Here is an 18,946-nt window from a genome sequence, read left to right as displayed (position 1 = left end):
TGGCATGTCGTGACGCATTTTTTTGGTACTTCTCTCAGAAAAGTTATTCTTATAGCTTGTACTTTTTTGTGTAGGTTCATTTCTTTAGATTAGTAGTGAATAACGGGGATTGTGAGCATATAAACTGTTTTCCACGCAGGAATTTTGAAAATATTGGCTTTGTTACATAGATGGCGGGTCGGCAGCCGTGAACTCATATCGCTCAAGGTCGCTGGCATTTAGTGTCGCCTTAATTAAACTAGGTTACCCACATGCCTAGTTGATATTTCATAGTTAAGTATGGGTATAACGGGTGATAAGCGGATGTTATGTGTGAGCGTATCGCAGTATTATTAACATATATTAACTTTTATAATAATACCGCTTAATATCAGGTCGATCATTAGCCCGCCTGGTCATGTACGTATGTGTTCCCAGGTGAGAGTATAGTGATATGCTCGGGTCGCGACTGGGGAGCCCTGCGTGCGATGCTCAGTGCGGCTCTGCCCCCGGTCCGCTCCCAGCTGGGCCGGGCGGGAGCAGGCTCGTTACTGCTCAGTGCGGTCGCCCTGCGGCTGGCGACGCGGCCTCGTACGCTCAGAGATGTTCTTTCTTGCTCGCTACTACCTGCTTCGGTCACGTAAGTACATACTATTTATACACCCATGTATTTTACATCGATTTTTTACGTAACAAACATATACGATACAATCAACGAACAGATTCAAGACGTACTGAAACGTACCAAAGAATAAGAGATATGAAAATAATGATGAGTGGAAAAAGTCAGGAAAATACGAGCGACGTTTGTTTCCGAAACGGTGGTAGTGCTATGGACATCAGAGAGTATTGTTAATTTTTTTTAACCTTTAAGTCAGAATCATAGCATTAAGAACTCTGTTTAACCCTCAGAGAGACAAGCGTGAATATGGGGATTAATTTAAAAGAGTGGCAAATAGTTTCTTGCCCCTTCCTATCGTGATGGTAAGTATAAAAAGAAAAGAAAACTTTTTAAGTATCATTTTCCTGACCTACATGAATAAAGTGATTCCAGCGTCCATAGCAAGGAAATATCTTACCGTATATTAAATTTCACATACTTTAAAGCGGTATCCAAAAGTTTATATCATAAAAGCGTCGCTGGCAAAAGGGCAGAATTGTTGACTCTCACCACGGAGCTTCCGCTACAATCCACGCCCCTCTCCCAAGGGCGAATTTACGGGGGGGGGGGGGGGGGATTATAGGGGTAACTACCCCCCCCCTAGAAACCAGGAAACAAAAACGAAATTCGGGTCTCAAATAAAATTTGAAGTTTGACAAGAACAATGGAATAGATGAATCTTAAAGAGAAAACAACATCAAATCTTCGGTAGTAGTTAGTTCCCAGAGTCATAATTCAATTATTGTATCGAAAATAAGATTTAAATATCCTTCCAAGTCTGTTACGAGAATTCCGACTTTCCCATTTCGCGCATTTAATTTTCCAAAATTCAGAGAACTTGGTATACCGGAAGCAAGTTTTTTTGACTCAAAAACGTTTTCTCACAAAATTCTTTAGTCATAAAATTTGTCTTAGTTCTCGTTATGAAATATCTGTTTTGGTGCAGGAAATCAAATAAAACAGGTTTATTCTGGACCATTCTAGAGAAAATGGAATTTTAGATTCGTAAATATCGTTGGATCTTGCGGAAAATGATTTTGTAACACAAGGTGTAAAATCGAAAACCTATTTTTGCGTGCGCTGCAAAAACTATTGACAATAGAACAAAATGATGTACAGGCTATAATATAGGCAATATTTTATTACTTATAAAATTACTATCGCGTGAATTATACTTTATGTGGCAAAACAACGTTTTTTTTGGAATAGGAGGACAAACGAGCGGGTCACCTGTTGTTAAGTGATCAGCGCCGCTCACACAATCTTGCAACACCAGAGGAATCACAGGAGCGCTGCCGGCCTTTAAGGAAGGTGTACGCGCTTTTTTTGAAGTTTTTTGAAGGTACCCATGTCGTATCGTCCCGGAAACACCGCACAAGAAAGTTCATTCCACAGCTTTGTAGTACGTGGAAGAAAGCTCCTTGTAAACCGCACTGTGGAGGACCGCCACACATCCAGATGGTGAGGATGATATCCTAACTTGTGGCGTGTCGTGCGAAGGTGGAATTCGGCGGCAGGAATTAGGTAAAACAGCTCTTCGGAACACTCCCCGTGATAAATGCGGTAGAAAACACACAATGAAGGGACGTCTCTACGCAACGCCAAGTGATCCAGCCGTTCACTGAGTACTGGGTCCCCGACAATTCGAGCTGCTCTGCGTTGCACGCGGTCAAATGGATCGAGCTGATACTGGGGTGCGCCAGACCAGAGATGACAGCAATACTCCATGTGTGGCCGGACCTGCGCTTTGTACAGCGCTAGAATGTGGGCCGGCTTTAAGTATTGCCGTGCTCTATTAATGACGTCCAGTTTCTTTGAAGCCAATTTGGCTTTGCCCTCCAGATGGCCACGGAATTGGCAATCGCTCGAGATTTCAAGACCCAGTATTCCGATACTAGGCGAGGCTTTTAGGGAAGTGTTGTCGAAGAGCGGTGATGCGACAAATGGGGTTTTTTTTAGTGGTAAACGCGCAAACTTGAGTCTTCTGGGGGTTAAATTGGACAAGGTTCAATTTACCCCATTCCGCGACCTTCTCAAGAGAGGACTCGATAGAAGACACAAGTTTCTCCCGGCACTGGTCGACGATTTCCCGAGAGAGACGTGCATGGCCCGTGTATACGGCATCACCAGTGCTGTCATCTGCATAGCAATGAATGTTGGAGGTGTCCAACATATCATTGATATGCAGAAGAAACAGCGTAGGAGATAGCACACAGCCTTGGGGCACTCCAGCATTCACGGGCTTCGGGTTCGAGCAATGTCCGTCGACAACGACCTGTATGCTGCGCCCAGTGAGGAAGCTGGAGGTCCACTTGCACAAGCTCTCGGGAAGCCCAAATGATGGAAGTTTAGAGAGGAGCGCCTTATGCCATACACGATCAAAGGCCTTCGCTATATCGAGGCTAACTGCCAGGCCTTCCCCCTTGCTTTCAATAGCCGCAGCCCATCTATGTGTTAGGTATACCAGAAGATCACCTGCCGACCGACCATGGCGAAACCCGTATTGTCGGTCGTTGATCAACTGGTGACCCTCTAGGTATACCAAGAGCTGACGGCTAATTATGCTCTCCATGATTTTGGAGAGCAGGGAGGTAATAGCAATAGGCCTGTAGTTTGCCGGATCCGAACTGTCTCCTTTTTTTTGGATCGGATGGACAAGGGCTGACTTCCATGAGTCAGGGACTACGCCTTTGGAATAAGAGTGCCGGAATAAACGCGTTAGCACCGGCGTCAACTCAGGGGCACACGTTCTAAGCACGATTGGAGAAATGCCATCCGGCCCGCTCGACTTCCTGACGTCCAACGAAAACAGAGCTCGCCTAACAGTTTTCTGTCTGAACTGTACTTCAGGCATAGAGCTTTGACACCGCGGGATGGTCGGCGGTGTTTTTCCGTTGTTGTCAAGAGTCGAGTTGGAGGCGAAAAGAGCGCATAGGAGATCGGCTTTCTCTTTTGCCGTATGGGCCAGGGTGTCATTCCTCATGTGCAACGGCGGCATGGACGGCTGGCTGAAGTTACCAAGAGCAGCTTTCGACAGCGACCAGAACTTGTGTGTTCCGGTCGGGTAACTGGAAAGCTGCTCGCCGATTTTGACGACGTGTTTTGACTTAGCACGGGCGATTTGCCGCTTAAAAAATCTGGAAGCACGGTTGTATTTCCTCTTAAGAACTATGCAGTTCGGATCCTTTGTGCCCAGCGCCGCGACCCAAGTTCGATACGCCTGTTTTTTGCAGTCAGATGCTGCTTTAACTGACGCATCGAACCAGGGCTGTGATCTGCCACCGATCGGTATTACAGAGCTTGGTATAAAAATATCCATGCCCTGTAGTATCACATCGGCTACTGCAACGGCGCAAGCACTAGGATCATCCGAAGGGAAACAAACCCTGCTCCAAGGGTAGGATCCAAAAAAGGAACGCATCCTATCCCAATCTGCTGACTTGTAGTGCCAAACGCGGCGGGTCGCTGGTGGTCTGCGACGTGGGCGTCGGATAGGCACTACACTCCTGACCAGGCAATGGTCAGACGTTCCGAGAGGGGCGTCGACAATGACCTGGTAACCATCGGGATGTGTAGTCAGCAGAAGATCTAATAAGGACGGCATGTGGCTATCCACATCCGGGAGCCGCGTTGGCGACGCAACCAATTGGGACAGACCGTACGCCAATGCAAAATTATGCACAGATCGCCCTGCGTAGTCTGTGGTACGTGATCCAAGCCCAAGTGATTTCATCGGAGGGGATCTGTGCAAGCACGTCGTCAATTGCCGCTTGAACGCAGCCCATGAGATGATCGGTTTCTGCGTTACCACTATGGGGCCTGTAGACACACGCATGAGCATGAGGAAATGGCCTCCGGTCCTCGACACTAACCTATACGAAACATAGCGGCACTAGGCCGCTACTTCACGCCGGTATTCTGTGCGAGTGTGGTAATTAACCCGGACGAGTCTGGCCCGATTGTGCTGACGTCAAAAGACGGCTGCGTGACTCTCCCACTTCTTGCCTTGTTTGCCGGGTCAGCTAGTTATTTTATATTTGTGATATTATGTATCATTCTTACGTATTATGTAGTATTTTATTAAATTACAAAAAAAAATTACGTTTATGTTACTTTATTATTAATAATTTTTAATAACCATTATGTTCCTTAAAACCCTAAAGTTTCTTTTTGCAAAGTGTTTTACATAGAGATTTAAAATTACAAATAATAAAGTGTTATTAAAAAAGTGTTTGTTTTAATTTTTTTCCTTTAACCCTCTCTTACAGTTACAAGGCGACTTCTTGAACTTATTACCCCCCCCTAAGAAAATGTCGTACAGACGCTACTGCCCTCTCCTACCAATGTGTTTTCAATCTCTTGTGATTCCCCTGGTGTTTGAGAGCGTATGAGCCTCGGTAATCCCATATAATGAGGTGACCAGTATGCTCCTACCAGCAAGCTCGTTTTGTCCGCCCCTTAGAAAAACTGTACTAATTTTGGCAATTCTTGTTGTCAGGCCAGAATGTTTGGACGATCTGTGCAATGAGACAATGCGCAGTTTACTAAAAACTGGTGCATTAGAATTCCTGGGCAACAAGCAGCCGGCCGACGATGACGATATAATTGGCAAATGCAGTGATTGGGAGCTCATAGTTAGCGCGCTTGGGAAAGCTGCCATCAAAGGTAAGCTAATGATATATAATCACGATATGGCTTGGCTGAAACGGCTGTTGAGGTTATTAAAAAATTGGTACATGATTTTATTTATAACTAGTTTTCCTGCCAATGCCACGCGTTGCTGTGTTTAGTGCTAAATGGCAAGATAATACAACGAAATCTCTTTTAATACATCTAATTTGACAATACCACAAGTAAATCTTTAAGCCAGATAGATTGCTTTGCTGGTCCTAGAGCATAGCAGACATAGTTATAATTGTCAATGTGAAACAATCTGTTCTTTAAAACTGATACATAATACACATAATTTAAAAGATTGAATCATGTTGAGAAAAGCAAGCTCGTAAATGTGAAGGGAATATCCAAGAACTCGTAGGAATTTAAGAAATGATATATTCAACTTTGAATGGTCCAGTCAATTTTGTTGCTTCTATGACGTTGCTCATTTTTTCATTATTTTTTTTACCGCTAGTTGCGTACCACTGCCAAAGCTTTGGTTTTATATTTCTGGACATTTATATTGGTACGCAGATTTCAGATGAATTCCCGTCAAATCGAGTGAATTTAAATATTCTAATGGATATTGAACCGCTTCATCTACTTCCACAAAAGTATCGACTGACAATATGTGATCGCCTCATAGTGAAGTAATGTGGGGTGATTTACCAGTGGGTGGCTCCTTTCCACAAGATGCTGGCTAGATTATGGGCACCACAACGGCTCCTATTTTTGCCGTGAAGCAGTAATGTGTAAGCATTATTGTGTTTCAGTCTGAAAGGCACCGTAGCTAGCAAAATTACTGGGCAAATGAGACTTAACTTCTTATGTCTCAAGGTGATGAGCGCAATTAGAGTGCCGCTCAGAATTTTTGGGTTTTTCAAGAATCCTGAGCGGCACTGCATTGTAATGGGGAGGTCGTATCAGTTATCATCACCTGAACGTCCTGCTCGTCTCGTCCACCTTATAACCTAGTCGCCGACAGGTTGCCTGGAGCTGGATGTTGCGCGACGGTTCTCAGATGACGTCCGCGTGGTGTCCCGCTCGCTGGTGCTGGTGGGGAGCCTGCACCTCATCTACCTGGTGACGCCGCACGAGCCCGGCCTCACGCTGGACTATAGGCATTACTACTCGCTGGTGAGACCTATTTCTGTACATCTATAACCGCTATTTTAATTCATGTCGATTTTGATTAGAAGCATACCCATATAAAAAGAAAAAACATCAGGGATATCTGCGTTGACCACCCAAACATTCTGGCCAAAGATAACAGGTTTTCTTACTTTGTTTATTTATTTAAGTTCCACCAATACAGAACACAAATTTTCAAATTTTAAAAGTACTACAGAAACTACAAGTTCATGTTACTGGAAAATATGGTGCTTATCCCCGGAATTACTTCACAAATTAAAATATAATATAATTTATAAATATCTAAGTAATAAACTAAAATTTAATCGTTATTTCATTTAAAATGTCGAAGCTAAATATCCGTTTCAATGTTACGTGATTCTATGAACATTTTAAGAACATCAAAATTTTAATAGGGAACTGTTTAACTTGGTAACTAACATCTGGTGTTTTATATACAATCTCCAAATTAAAACCACAAATATCAGCACAGGTCATTTCCTAGAATTTAGATAACAAATTCAATAGTAAAATAAAATAAATTTAACAAACAAAGAGGATATAGGTAAATACTACATTATAAGAGGCGGGATTGCCGAAATAAAAATTGAAATTTAGTTTAGTATGAAACATGCAGTCATTTGACATAAGTTTGAAATAGTAGTAGTAATAACAGTATATGGCGATGTGCCACGAAGTACGGTAAATAGAGCACGGCAATACTTCAAGCCGGCCCTCATTCTAGCGCTCTACAAAGCGCAGGTCCGGCCACACGTGGAGTATTGCTGTCATCTCTTGTCTGGCGCACCCCAGTATCAGCTCGATCCATTTGACCGCGTGCAACGCAGAGCAGCTCGAATTGTCGGGGACCTAGCGCTCTGTAAACGGCTGGATCACTTGGCGTTGCGTAGAGACGTCGCTTCACTGTGTGCCTTATTTTTTTTTTTTTTTTTTTTTTTATTTTATTTTATTAAGAAAACCAACAGCATATTACAGATTAGATAAATAACTAATAATATTTTACAATAATAATGCCAATAACAGGTTTCCCTTATATTATATTATATTAAATTACGGTTTCCGAAAAATTTCAAGATGGTGCGATACCTACTAAACAAAAATGAGATTTATCTTGAGATTATATAGGTCGTTTCATTACATAAAAAAAAACTGTTACTAAATATATACATAAAAGGTAATACATAAATATGTATACTATATGTGGTAAAATAAATAAACATATTAATATATTATGTTAGTGCATCAGTTACTTAGATGTATCATTGAAAGTAGCTATGAGTTCTGATTTGAATTTAGATTTATTTATGCTGAAAAGATCTACGTGACTGAAGGTTGTGTTGTAAGTATGTATTGCCCGTGATATGAAAGTGTTTTTGGAATAGTTTGTATAGTGTAGTGGTTCATATAGTAGATTCGTGTGCCTCGTGCGGGTTGACGGTGTACAGTATGATATTTTAGAGGTCAATTTATCACAGTCAACAAAGCTGTTCACAATATCAAATAGTAGGCTCATATCAAGTAAAATGCGTCTCTGCTCCAACGTTAATAGTTTGTGCGCCTTACAACTGACATAATAAGAGCCGGTGTGTAATTTTTTACGGTAGTTTAGGTGGTTTAAGAATTTTTTCTGTATACGTTCCAAGCGTTCATTGTAAATTATATATTGTGGAGACCATATTGGACAAGCATATTCCAGAATACTCCTGACATATGCATAGTAGATAACTTTAATAGGTTCTATATCAGAAAATGGTTTGCACGTGCGCAGGACAAATCCCAGATTTCTTATGCTTTTTTTTGCTATGTTGTTAATGTGGTCGCAGAGTAACATTTTGTGATCAAAATATACTCCGAGGTCGCGAACAAGTTTGGATTTCTGTAAAAGTGTGCCATTTAAGGTGTAGTTATAGACAAAGGGCTTTGATTTACGCGTATAACTGATTTGCACGCATTTGAGTATGTTGACTGTAATGTTGTTTCTTTTATAATATTCAAAAAGACAGTCGAGATCCTTTTGCATCAACTGACAATCATTTATAGATTTTATACTACGATATATCTTCTTATCGTCAGCATACATAAGATATTCAGAGTTAGCTAAGCAGGAACCGATATCATAGAGATATGCATTATAAAACAATGGCCCTAAATGCGAACCCTGTGGTACACCGCAGGGAATATCAACGAGATCAGACCTGTAACCACCAATTACAACCGCTTGAGATCTATTTGAAAGATACGACTGTACCCAACGAAGTAAATCTCCATGAATTCCAAGGAGCTGCAGTTTGTGGAGAAGGATGACATGGTCCACACGATCGAAAGCTTTTTCAAAATCAGTGTAGATCACGTCAACCTGACCACCACGTTGCATGTTAGAAAGTACATAATCGGTGAAGCACGCCAGGTTCGTGGAAGTCGATCGCCTCCTGAGAAAACCGTGCTGTTCATGAGGAATGGATTTAGCAATTATATGATAAATTGAATTGTATACGATAAGTTCGAGTAACTTAGCTACAGTGCATAGCATTGAGATACCCCTATAGTTCTCAATCATTGTCCTGCTACCTTTTTTGTGAACAGGCACTATGTATGCTGTTTTCCATCTGTGTGGAAAGATACCTTCACTTAGAGAGCGATTGAATATGATTGATAAGGGCAGGGCAAGACTTTTTGCGCACAAGTGCCAGAATGTGGAAGGAATACCGTCGCAACCAACGCCTTTCCTAGTGTTAAGGTTTTGGAGCATCTTAAGAATAATGGTGGGATTTGTTCGTACACATGAGTATGCGTCTAGCCCATGAGAGACGTTTTCTGGAAACTGATCCGTCTTATGGTGATTAAAGAAAGCGTTTTTAAAAAATGAGTTAAAACCATCGCAAATCTCTTTCCCATCCACAAATTTGTCGTTGCCCATACTTAAAGACTTAGGGTAACTGGAACCCCTTCGAAGAGCTTTAGCAAAAGTCCAAAATAATTTAGGATTCGATTTGATATTGACCTGGCAGTTTGAAGTAAAGTTATTGAAACATTGTTTTTGTACACGTCGCTCCCTACAGCGAAGCAATGTGAATTCGTCATAGTCTGTTGGGTTACCGTATTTCTTCCATCTTTGGTGAGCTTTGTACTTCTCCCTGACAATTTTTATAAGAGAAGAACTGTACCACTTAGGGTACGATCTACTCGGTTTTGATTTACGTAAAGGGACGTACTTATCTACACAAATATACAAAATATCATAAAAAACATCAACCGCCTCATCGATAGTGCCTGTTCGCAATAAGCTAGGCCAGTCATGTGCGCTCAAATTTTCACTAATACTGGCGTAATCAGCTTTATAAAAATTTCTCCTAGGAATAAAAGATTCACGTAGTGGCTGTATGTTTAAGTCTGTTATGTTAATTGTAAAAGGAGGATGAGCACGATCTACGTTAACCAGCGGAGTATGGTTATGACATATTAGAAGTGGTAGGTTTGAAAAACATAAATCTAAAGTATTGCCTGCGTAGTTTTTAAGAAAGTTAAATTGTTTTAAATTTATAAATTCTAACTCCTCCAGTAAGTGCATGCCAGCAGCCTGCACTACTTTGGGGCCTTTTTTTAAGAATAAAGGACAATCGTTTTCCCAGGAAATACAGCTTAAATTAAAATCTCCAATGACTAGATAATTAGAATTAGTATGTAAATTATTAACAAACAAGACTTGTTCTACTAAAGCATTTATATTATCGGACATTAATCGTGGTTCAGGTGGTATATAAACAGCGCAAATAATTAAATCCGAATGAGAACCGCAAACACGCATAGACAACGAAACCCATATTAACTCGACAGCGATAGGCTTAATAGACGCGCTCGAGTCGAGTTCCAACAGTGTGACACCTAAAGTTCTTCGCGTTAATATCATGACGCCGCCCCCAGTGCTCTTGCCTGTAGAAGCTAGGTCGCGGTCCGCTCGGAACACGTCGTACCGGTCGTCGCAAATCTCGGCGTCAAATATTCCGTCATGCAGCCATGTCTCTGTAACTATGATAATGTCGAAATCGTTACATAAAATACTTTGCCGCAGTTCTAAGCACTTCGTCCTAAGTCCGCGTACGTTTTGGTAGTACACGGTTAAGTCCTTATTGTTCATTTTGACGACGTAAAACGACTAAATTGTATAACAATTACAATTTTTGAAGACGTTAAAGGATAGACGTGTCTGTAAAAAGCATATATACCGATTTCTAAAATATGTCTATGAATCATGTTTCCGTTTTGGTTAATGTTAAAAAACAATTTCATATATTTTTTTAACATACGCTTAAGTGAGAGATTTTTCATAATTTGATCTGCAACAGATTCATAAAATAAAGTCAGATAGCTTTGTAATATTAGGCAGTTTTTCAAGATAAACATAATTAATATAGTAATAATTATATGTAATATTTGGTCTTGTATAATACCAAATTCTATAATCATTAATCTTAATGCATTCATAGTAACTTCAACCAGGCCCGGAAACAACAGGAGTGTGTAATTTACTACATACAATAAAGTCAAGTTCATTAAACTTTTTAAACAGTACATACTCAAATAATTCTCCACAATATACGCAAGTGGTATGCGACAAAAATTCGAAATACCTACAAAGATATATACAAAGGCGCGTAAACGATAATAGTATTTACGTGTGTTACTATAATAATCAAAAGAGTATACAGATGATCGCAATGTTTTAGCAGAATCAGGTAGGTAGAACAACAAAATAGTCAGAAATATATTTAGTGAATAAATTAATAGTATTATACTCCGCTCGCTAAATAATGGTGCGAGATTGTTATGTGTTGTAGGTAGTAATTTGTGTTTAAAAATATTTAATGTATTTTTTAAGTAGTTATAAATAGTTGATTTCATAAAAATAGACTTTGATAAACAGTTCAATTGTAAATTTTGTTGCATATTAAGAAGGAGAAAATAAAAAATATAAACTATATTCCAAATATTTATCCTATGTACCAATATAACCATGTGAGAAATATGCCATGTCACAAGAAATCTGGTGCTGCAATAATTATTGTGTAAAATCAAAGATCGCACCAATACAAAGCGCGTGAACCATAACTTGTTTATGCACTTAATACAATACCTTCTGGTCAGTGACGTCAAAGAGTAGTAATTATAAATAGAGAGGCGACAGAATTTTTGGTTAGTTGTACATCGAAACAGATAAATTGTATAAAGGTGTATGGATAATAGAGAGATAAGTTTGATAACATATAAATGTATAAAATAAAAGTATATGTTTGAATTATAAAAACGACCTATACAAAGTGAAAAAATAACCTGGGTGATCCTGTTATTATGCATTAGGAATTTACAATTTTCATCAGGTCCTCTTCGTCCACTATTTGTATAGCATGAGTGGTGTCGTTTTTTCTGGTATAAATCCTTCCATTTTTTGTCCAAACAAATTGATACAGCCTCTGTTTCGCTAAATCTCTGCATTTCTTGTATAGTTGTTTATTATACGGGGTTAGGTGTTCGTTAAAGAAAATCGGTTTTGGGTCTATAGGCAGGTCTATGTCCTTGGTTGTCAGTCGAAGTTTCCTGAGTTTCGATAATAATACATCTCGTAGTAAGCGCGAACTGACCTTTGCTACGATGTTGTTGTGTCGTCCTTGTATTTTAACTTTGGGTGTAACTCGGTTTATATGAACAATATTTTTCTCGTCCAGAGCGACTCCAGTGACCGCAGCTATTTTCAGAAAGATGCTCATCAAATTTTCGTTCTTGAATTCGGGTAATCCGACTATTTCTAAATTACAGTTCCTGTCTTGTTGTTCTTTATTATTAATGTCGTTTCTCAGGTGTCGGTTTTGCTCTTTTATATCCGATATTTCTTTTTCCAAGTTGATAATTTTCTTAGATTCTTTACTTAAGTTTTGTATTTTAATCTCAAAATCATCAACTTTATTGCACGTAAACTGCACTGAATTTTGAATTTCATCTATCTTGGACTGCATTGATCGATGCTGACCTTCTAATTCACGTATAGAGACTGACATACCTTTACATTCTTTTTTCATTTCTGTGATGTTAGAGCTTAAATTCTGTAAGTCAGTTTTGATGACAGAGTTAAGATTGTTGTTAATTTCTGAGATTTCTTTTTGTATTTCCTGCTTGAAGACTTTGAAATTATTCATTAATTCCACACTGAACTGCTTGAAAATTACTGTGAAGTCATCCCCGTGTTTTCGCTTTCTCATTAAACTGCACACAGGATCATCCGTTTTCACTTTCGACAGATCTGAATCTGAGTTATAATGATGAGGCGGTGATCGCATCGTCGACATGTTGATTCTGTGTATTTTCCGTTGTTCTGTGATCACAGTGCCAAGAGATACTGGGCGAGCGTGAGATTCAAATTGCAAACTATATTACACAATTTTGTGACTTATTGTAACAGCTTAAAGCAGAAATTTAATTGACCTTCACTTTAAAATATTGAATAAAATCTGTTAAGAAACCGAAACGAGACGTCCGTAGCGTACGAGCGCACCGCTTCTACCGCATTTATCAAGGGGAGTGTTCCGAAGAGCTGTTCAACCTGATTCCTACCGCCGAATTTCACCTTCGCACGACACGCCACAAGTTACGATATCATCCCCACCATCTGGATGTGTGGCGGTCCTCCACAGTGCGGTTCTCAAGGAGCTTTCTTCCTCGTACTACGAAGCTGTGGAATGAGCTTCCTTGTGCGGTGTTTCCGGGACGATACGACATGGGTACCTTCAAGAAAAGCGCGTACACCTTCCTTAAAGGCCGGCAACGCTCTTGTGATTCCTCTGGTGTTGCAGGAGAGTGTGGGCGGCGGTGATCACTTAACACCAGGTGACCCGTACGCTCGTTTGTCCTCCTATTCCATAAAAAAAAGTACAATCCGACTAAGTTTGAAAGTGAACTATCTCCGTTTTTTTTACAAGATTATGTCCGTCGTCTGTCAACCTTTCAATGACTGCACGTTTCATACAATCGAGTGAAAAGCTTTTTTCTTAAAGAGTTTCGCTAGCCTGCTAACAACGCTAAATTACCAATAACTTTCTGTCCCATCAACTTATCAATTTCATAACTATGCATTCTTGAAAATGTACAAATAGCCGGTCGAATAAAAGTCTGGCCGCAATAATTATTAAGGTGTTGTAATATAATAGTTTTAATCCTTTTAGAAGTATTTTCCATAAACTCGTCAATCAAGGAAGGTGCTATAAGTTATCTATTCTTTTATTCACTTTTCTACTCATTAATTTAATACATTCCTTCAAAAAGCTTATGATTGTTTATGTCTGCAATGGTCAACCTCTAAAATTTATTTTTACCTATTTAAGTCTTTACAGCGTTAGAATTGTTCTGAGTTATTATGTATTACAACTTTAACTTTCCTGTTTTTGGGACTTGAGTCCAAATCAGTAAATTTATTTCGTTATTGGGAAAACTAATAATTTTAACAATAGCACTTCAAAATATTTAAATAAGTCTCTAAAACTACAAGGGCGTTTACTTATATGATTTTAATAATCACAGTACTGCAGTCTTGACGATGAAGGTTTGCAATGTGCCAAGGTGCTGGGCATCACGGAGAGCAATGCTGTTCGTATGATAACAGGGAGACCCATAACCGTAAGTATAGTCGAGATGAACAGACCAAAGGGAAAGAATAAAAATGGGAAGATTGAAACGATGATTCATTGTGCTTCAATCCAATTGTTACATTCAAGCAATTTATATATTTTTAAAACCATTGCAAAAATTTCATGCATATACAAACAAATAGTGCGCAACGGAATATTGAAAAATATTTCAATTTTTTTTTTAATAGGAAGCCCACGTTGTATACAATTTATGTACCTTATGGTATATTTACACATTAATTACTTATATTATTTAACATCGTATACCCCATTTACGGGCTAACTCGACATGCAATTAATTACTTAATTAAATTACAAGTACTTAAAAACATTATTAACATATAAAAATTTCCTCGTTTACTTACTATCTAAATTACTTTATAAATTAGTTACCTACCCAAAATTATAAAAAACTTATAACTCTAAACAAAAAAGAAAAATCTAAATTTTATATAAACTAAATTTAAAATACAGCAACTATTATTAAATACGAAAAAAACGAATGATATTATTTAATAAAATGATTTTTAATTTTGCGCTTGAAAATCGATACAGAGTTCCAAAATATGTCCAATTCTGCTATTTTAAATATATTGTTGTAGGACAATACAATTCTGTTAATAGGAGCGGTCCTACCTAGGTTACTCTTTGTAATTATTGGCATAAAAGTAATTTTATTTTTAATATGTGACCGTGCATTTTGTCTTGGAACTGCTAACCTAATTCTGTTTAATAAGTTCGGGCTATCAATAGCCCCGTTTACAATTTTATGCAAAAAAACACTCTCGCTTGCATAGTGATATGGTTTTATAAAGTTTTAAGAGATCCTTGGTATTATTAATTTCTTTTAATATATTGTCCTTGTAGGCTAAGTGTCGTAAGAATTTTTTTGTACTCTTTCTATTCTGTCTTTATGCACTTGATAGTTAGGATTCCATACAACGGAGCAATATTCAAGTTTACTTCTAATCATTGAATTAAACAGCGTTAATTTTGTGGATGATCTTTTAAATTCTTTTGTACTTCTTATTATGAAACCTAAAAGTTTAAGAGCATTACTCACCAGATTATCAATATGTGGTATGAAACTCAACTTACAATCTAGAATGATCCCGAGATCATTTATTTGATTGACCGTTTCTAATATGTTGCCATTTATACTGTAATCAAAATTAATATTTCTTATTTTTCTGCTGAAGGTGATACTTATATTTATTATTTTCATAAATTAATATTTTTCTGCAGAACATATCGCAAACTGTACTGAAACGGTTCTACGCCGCGCTGATAATACGAGATCTCTGGAAATTGGTTCCACTGCCTCAAGTTGCTGACAAGTTAGTATTTTATTGTTTTTTCTTGTAAAGTTTAGTACGATAGTACCAGTGTACCTAAGTGTGCAAGTGTAAATATTTTTTTTTGTAAATCGCTGTATAAAGTTTTGCTCAAGTCTACTTTGGTATTTTTGTATAGAGATAATTTGTTTACAGCTTTTCTAGAATTTGGATAATATATTCAAAAACTGATTTATAATAAATCAGAAAGATATTTCACTATTGGAAATTAAAAAATCTATTGAATCACGCACAAATTAGCCTTACACGCTGGTATTGGGCGTATTTCTGCGCAAGTCTTTCCATTCGTTGCGCTGGTGTGTGTCACTCTGGCCACGTGCTGTACGTAGATACAACGTGGGGCGCGGCTGGATCCAGTCCCTGATGACGTCATGCTCGTCGCTGGCGGCGAGCGGCGAGCGTGTGTGCGAGCAGCTCGCCGAGCACGAAGGCGGCCCGTTTGCTTCGTTCCAACTGTTGCTGCGCGAGCTCGCTGGCCGCCTGAGGCATTGTGCGCATCCGGAGATAGAGGCGCTCATGGAGCTGCCCGCTGTTAGAAAGGTTAGTTGAAAATGTGAAAAGGAAGTGTTACCGTTCTGTTTCCCCTTAGGGTATGTCCACATACAACGAACTCAATGCTATTATCAGCTTTCATTGTTCACATCGTCAGAATTTGTTAAACAATCAAATCAGCAATTGATATACATCCGTAGCGATATAAGGGAGACCATTAATATAAATGAGGAAAAGAAAAGGTCCTAAAATCGAACCTTGTGGAACCCCCATTTTAACGATTCAGTGATTTTCACCTTTTGTACATAAAACCTCCTTTTTAAGTAGCATATCATCATTTCCAATGCTATATTTTATTTCACTGACCAGGCTCGGGCGATGCAGCTGTTCCGTAGCGGGTTCCGCAGCGTGGCGGAAGTGGCGCGCGCCTCTCCCCAGCAGCTAGCGGGAGCCGTGCAGCATTTGTCGCTGGCTGCTGCCGAGCACCTCATCAGTGCGGCGAGGGTGCGTCCCGTGCTAATTTACTTGCTGTATCTGCTGTCCATTGACTGCGGTAATGGTGTAGACTGGAGCAAGGCCGAGAGTGTGTGACAACGTAATCTAAATAAACAAGACACGAACTCGCCCGCGTACCGTTTGTGAATGTTGTCTGTATGTACATGTCTATTGAAAGGAAATTAGGAATTTATACAGTTCTATTGGTTATTTACATATTTACCCTCCGCTCCTCTCTTCCCCGCTTCAATGGACAGGCATCCTTACAGTTGTCAAATCAAATCAAAATAACTTTATTCGTGTCACGGAAATGACAATTGACATGAATGTGAAAAAAAAATATTTTAAGCTATTGCATAGCTTCTATCGCGGGCCTTGAGCACGGAGACGAATCCAGAAATTCCGTAACGAAAATAACCTAACACTTACTTACTAGATGTATTTAGATATTTCGGCACGGTCATAACAGATATTGCCGTGAAACAGCGGTTATCACGTATGCTATTTGTGCAGAAGGTCCCATGTTCGAGCCTGGGGTACATCTTGATTTTTTTTATCAAGTTTTTTTTAATTTTTATTATTATGACAAGCATTTTTATTTAGTTTCACCTGTCCCGTTGTCTGTCTGTAATCAAATCTTGAAAGTTAAATTTTACTCACTTCCCGTTTGCTTTTTTATATTAATTTTATCAAAAAAAATACCGCATAAATACAATAAATAAATAATTATAATTGCATAAGTTGATAAAAAATGCTATGCAATAGCTTTACCGCATCAGTCCCCGAGTGCCACACGTCTTTTTTTTTCTTTATAGAATCCACTGTTACTTCGTAAAGGGTTGAGCTAATGGGAAGAAGTAGCAAGAAACTCATTGCCACTCTTTTCAATCAAGATATATCTGTAAAAAATGATTCGAAAATTGTTGCAACTTCGCAATCCGACGTGACAGATCTGTTATCAATGTTTAAATTTAACTCAGATATTTTATGGGTGGTGTGGATGAAGAAGCCTGAAGCCTGAAGCTTCTTCATTTATTATTTTCCAAGTCGTTTTTATTACGTTGGAACTATTAATTATTTTATCTCGTATATACCTAGACTTGGCAATAGTAAAATTTTTAGAGAACCATTGAACATATATTTTGAAGTCGTGATGACTTCAAAATATATGTTATTACAGTTATATTGTCGCTCCGCATATAAATCATACAATTTTTGTCTGTTTTTGTGTAATTCAACTGTTACCCAATCGTTAAAAACTATTTCATCAGTTTTGAGGACCGACTTAGGAGTGAAAATAGAACTCATTAAAGAATAAATTATACGCTTCATTTAGTTTTAATGTATTATTAAAAAATGGGAGGTCTCTAACAAGGGTGGCCCTCACTCTCAGTTTGATGGGGTTTTAAGGATTAAAATTGAATAAACTGACCACAGTGGTCCGAATCCAATTTACTTATTACGTTTTTTAGTAGTAGCCCTCAAATTTGTAAAAATATTATCAATAAATGTGCCACTAGTAGAAGTTATGCTTGTGGGTTCCATGAACATATTGGATAAGTTGTATGAATTAAATAGATTAGATAAAATAGATTAATTAATTTTCTAAAATATTTAAGTATGTTAAAACACAAACAAGCAGTTTTTTATTTGATTTTGTGGTTTTGAATAAAACTTCATCCATAACTTTCTCAAAAAGTTCAAAGTTAGCACAGGGTGGTCTATAAACAGACATAACAATGAATTGTTCTAATTCAATTGTAGTGTTTCTATTTTTCACGTATTAATGTATATTTCTCCAAATTATAAGTAATTTTCTCTTTGAAATTCTCCCAATGTTAAACAGGTATTTTAAATCTAGATGATGCTGATAGAGAAAGTGGAAAACTTGCGCGCCGAAGCAGAAGATGTGATGGAAGGACTTCAAGTGTGATAAATAATAAATATATCATGTATAAAGATGTCTAATAAATTATAAGAAATCTTGCGGCATTGTTTTTATTAACATTTACGTGTTATATTTACACTCATTTCATTCATCGTTTATGTTCCTGTATCCCCTAGCTGGAGCAGAGGTCATCCAAAGTGCACGGAGGATTATCAGGACCTCCTGAGCATCTCTCTTGATTTCACTGTATTGTTAAAAACTAATTGATCTTAATTTGAAGTTACTTATTTATACAGTATGAAATTGAAAATTACTAAGATATTGCATAGCTTCTATCGCGGGCCTTGAGCGTGGAGACCGAATCCAGAAATTCCGTAACGAAAATAACCTAACACTTACTTACTAGATCTATATAGATATTTCGGCACGATCATTAAAGTTGCCGTGGAACAGCGGTTATCACGTATGCTTTTTGTGCAGATGGTCCCAGGTTCGAGCCTGGGGTACATATTGATTTTTTTTAATTTCTTTATTTTTTATGACAAGCATTTTTATTTTTTTTCACCTGTCCCGTTGTCTGTCTGTAATCAAATCT

General features: G+C 38.4%; 1 protein-coding gene across 1 annotated transcript; it reads left to right on the top strand.

Annotated features, from left to right (window-relative positions):
• Positions 1 to 342: 342 nt before the first annotated feature.
• Positions 343 to 18,450, top strand: LOC126977089 (helicase POLQ-like). Its single transcript, XM_050825783.1, has 8 exons — positions 343 to 619; positions 5,139 to 5,305; positions 6,282 to 6,433; positions 14,015 to 14,110; positions 15,367 to 15,458; positions 15,806 to 16,016; positions 16,338 to 16,472; positions 18,325 to 18,450. The coding sequence occupies exons 1-8, from the start codon at positions 468 to 470 to the stop codon at positions 18,394 to 18,396; spliced, it is 1,077 nt and encodes a 358-aa protein (XP_050681740.1). The 5' UTR covers positions 343 to 467; the 3' UTR covers positions 18,397 to 18,450.
• Positions 18,451 to 18,946: the final 496 nt, after the last annotated feature.

Source organism: Leptidea sinapis, chromosome 43, assembly GCF_905404315.1.
Source record: "Leptidea sinapis chromosome 43, ilLepSina1.1, whole genome shotgun sequence".
Lineage (NCBI taxonomy): Eukaryota > Metazoa > Arthropoda > Insecta > Lepidoptera > Pieridae > Leptidea > Leptidea sinapis.
The sequence above is the reverse complement of the archived record's forward strand: the minus strand, read 5'-3'. Positions and strand labels throughout refer to the sequence as shown.

Excerpts from the sequence above, each read along its gene's own strand:
- LOC126977089 (XM_050825783.1), top strand. The coding sequence starts at position 468 with ATGCTCAGTGCGGCTCTGCCCCCGGTCCGCTCCCAGCTGGGCCGGGCG. Across the intron at positions 620-5,138 it reads CTACTACCTGCTTCGGTCAC|GCCAGAATGTTTGGACGATC; the intron begins GTAAGTACATAC and ends TCTTGTTGTCAG. Across the intron at positions 14,111-15,366 it reads TAACAGGGAGACCCATAACC|AACATATCGCAAACTGTACT; the intron begins GTAAGTATAGTC and ends ATTTTTCTGCAG.